Here is a 2,176-nt window from a genome sequence, read left to right as displayed (position 1 = left end):
ACGATGGGCGAAGGAGTGATACTCGGCCTCTGGAAGCGTGGAGCGAAGGAGACCCAGGAGACTGACCTCCTCCATCTTCGCCCTAGCCTTCGCTTTTTAGGGTTAGGAATTTTAAAGAAGTGCCAGATGATCATGGTCTGCGTTTGTTCCCAAAGCGGGGCAGCATTGGACAAACTTATCTCTCCTTAGCCTCGGAAGCTCTTGAAACTCCAGTGGTTATTTGTAATTCCAGGCCTACATTGGAATCAATCTTTTATTTGTGTCAAATAGCTAACGATGTGTTATTTTGTGTAAAATTTTCAATAGCTCTATCATTAGCAAGTAAGAGCTCTTCGTATCTAAGCTAAGTTCTTGTCTTCAAAGGAGCCTGCTGCTCAGATGCTTCTTTCCATAGTCATGACCTCTGTTTATGATTTAAAAATATTTTATCTCTTTCAATTTAAAACAAAGCCACTTTAGATGTTAAGATTCCCCTCTATACTATATCCATTTCAGCTACACTATTCCTTGATGACCCCATATAAAAATTGGCTCTATCTTTATTGGGATTTTATTTTTTACACTTTAAACCGGGATTGTAAAGTTTTTTCTTTATCCTATCATCTTGATCTTGTGCCTAACAATCTTGCCAAGCATAAAGTTTCTGAAGACATTAGTAACTCTCTTTCCTCGGAACATTGCTTGAGATCATTTCTCCACCAGCACTTCTTGACTTTCCCAAGTATTCAGATAAGTGATCACACTATACCTTATCACTTGACAGGTCCCAGACAACAACACAGGGTTGCTGGGGGCAGCGCTCAAGGACCTAGGAGCCCATGGAAGGCAGTACATGGGCCCCCAGATCCTTGACCACTGCCCCTAGCAACCCTGTGTTGCTGCTGCTGTCTGCTGAAGGCTCTGTGCTCTACCAGCTTCGATTATGATCGGAAGTATCCCTGTTCAAGCCTACTGGACTCATCAACCTGACCTGTATTGCATTGCTAATCCTCCATGGAGGTTCCCCTCAATGGAAGCACAGTAGCTATCGCAGATTTCTTGTTCCGGGGGTCTCCAATGTCATGGACGTATGCTTTGCAGTTGAAGATGAGGTGGCCGTTGTTCTTCAAAGTAATGCCACAGTAGCCGTTCCCTTGGATGCTCCACACCTTCTCCATGAGGTAGTTTTGGATGACAACCGAGTGCCCAAAACAATCATATATCGGCGGGTCACCAGAATTGATCGGTCCTGGCGAAAACACCTGGCACAGCGGCATGCCACTCCTCGCAGTCTGGCTTGCCCACATTGCAGATCCAGTCTGCTGATGATACAAAACCAGATTGCAATCGGTCTGGATCACTAGCCGATATGCTCCGTTCCTGGATGTGATATAGTCGCCGGTGAACATGACTATCTTTCCTTTGCGGCACTCTGGCCCTCCGATTGTGTCATATCCGAGCACCTCCCCGCCAGGATTGGTGATTGTCTTGTTGCTCAGGATCTTGACACAGGGGAAGAGCAGGGCGCCCCTGTCATCCACCTTGAGGTAGCAATCCCCGTTGCTGTTTTCACTGTACCTCCAGATGCTATTCCCCTGATAGTCTGTGATCTGCAGAGCGTTCCCGTATGCTGCAGTGTCGCCACCAATGAGTTTCATGACGCAGAGCTTTCCGGCGTTCTGCGTGTTGCTTGCCCAGATCACCTTGCGCTGCGGGCCGTAGAAGACGAGATTGCAATCGGTCTGCATTACCAGCTGGTAGCGCCTATTTGGTGATCGTATCTCGTCGCCTGTGTAGAGCGTCTTCAGTGCTTTGCCGCCGAGCGTGTCGCCAATTGAATCTGCGGCTACAACGCCCACAAAGGTTCCCAGCAGGGGAAGCATCAGAAAGAACAGATTGAAATTCAAATTCAACTTCATTCTGCTACCAGCTCAAAGAAGATGGATCGAGTGCTGCTGCTGGAGCTGCAATTTAACGGCAATGCAATCTTTTCGTTGGGTCGTATGCCTCAATCGGATGTGTCATTCTACCTTGCATCATAAATCTGTTTTGGCTCATATTGAGATTCTTGACAAAATCCCCTTACAACAAAAAGAAGAGTTGGTAGCGTGTAGCTGTTCAGACTTTTTTGCATTCGCAAAAGAATTATTTTGAGCTGGCCCCGAAGTTTCCCAAAATTTCAAACAATTTGACATCA

The 2,176-nt window shown here is 46.6% G+C and overlaps 1 protein-coding gene across 1 annotated transcript; it reads right to left on the bottom strand.

Moving 5' to 3' along the window:
- Positions 1-535: 535 nt before the first annotated feature.
- Positions 536-1,948, bottom strand: LOC9646858. The gene is made up of 2 exons (XM_002979970.2): positions 1,907-1,948; positions 536-1,825 (listed from the first exon to the last, which is right to left on the bottom strand). The coding sequence occupies exon 2, from the start codon at positions 1,725-1,727 to the stop codon at positions 984-986; it is 744 nt and encodes a 247-aa protein (XP_002980016.2). The 5' UTR covers positions 1,728-1,825; positions 1,907-1,948; the 3' UTR covers positions 536-983.
- Between the last annotated feature and the right edge of the window lie 228 nt (positions 1,949-2,176).

The sequence above is a fragment of the Selaginella moellendorffii genome, unplaced genomic scaffold (assembly GCF_000143415.4).
Source record: "Selaginella moellendorffii unplaced genomic scaffold, v1.0 SELMOscaffold_43, whole genome shotgun sequence".
Classification (NCBI taxonomy): Eukaryota; Viridiplantae; Streptophyta; class Lycopodiopsida; order Selaginellales; family Selaginellaceae; genus Selaginella; species Selaginella moellendorffii.
This window is presented reverse-complemented; position numbering and strand designations above follow the sequence as displayed.

What these genes read in the sequence shown, in the direction of transcription:
- LOC9646858 (XM_002979970.2), bottom strand. Translation starts at nt 1,727, where the DNA reads ATGCAGACCGATTGCAATCTCGTCTTCTACGGCCCGCAGCGCAAGGTG.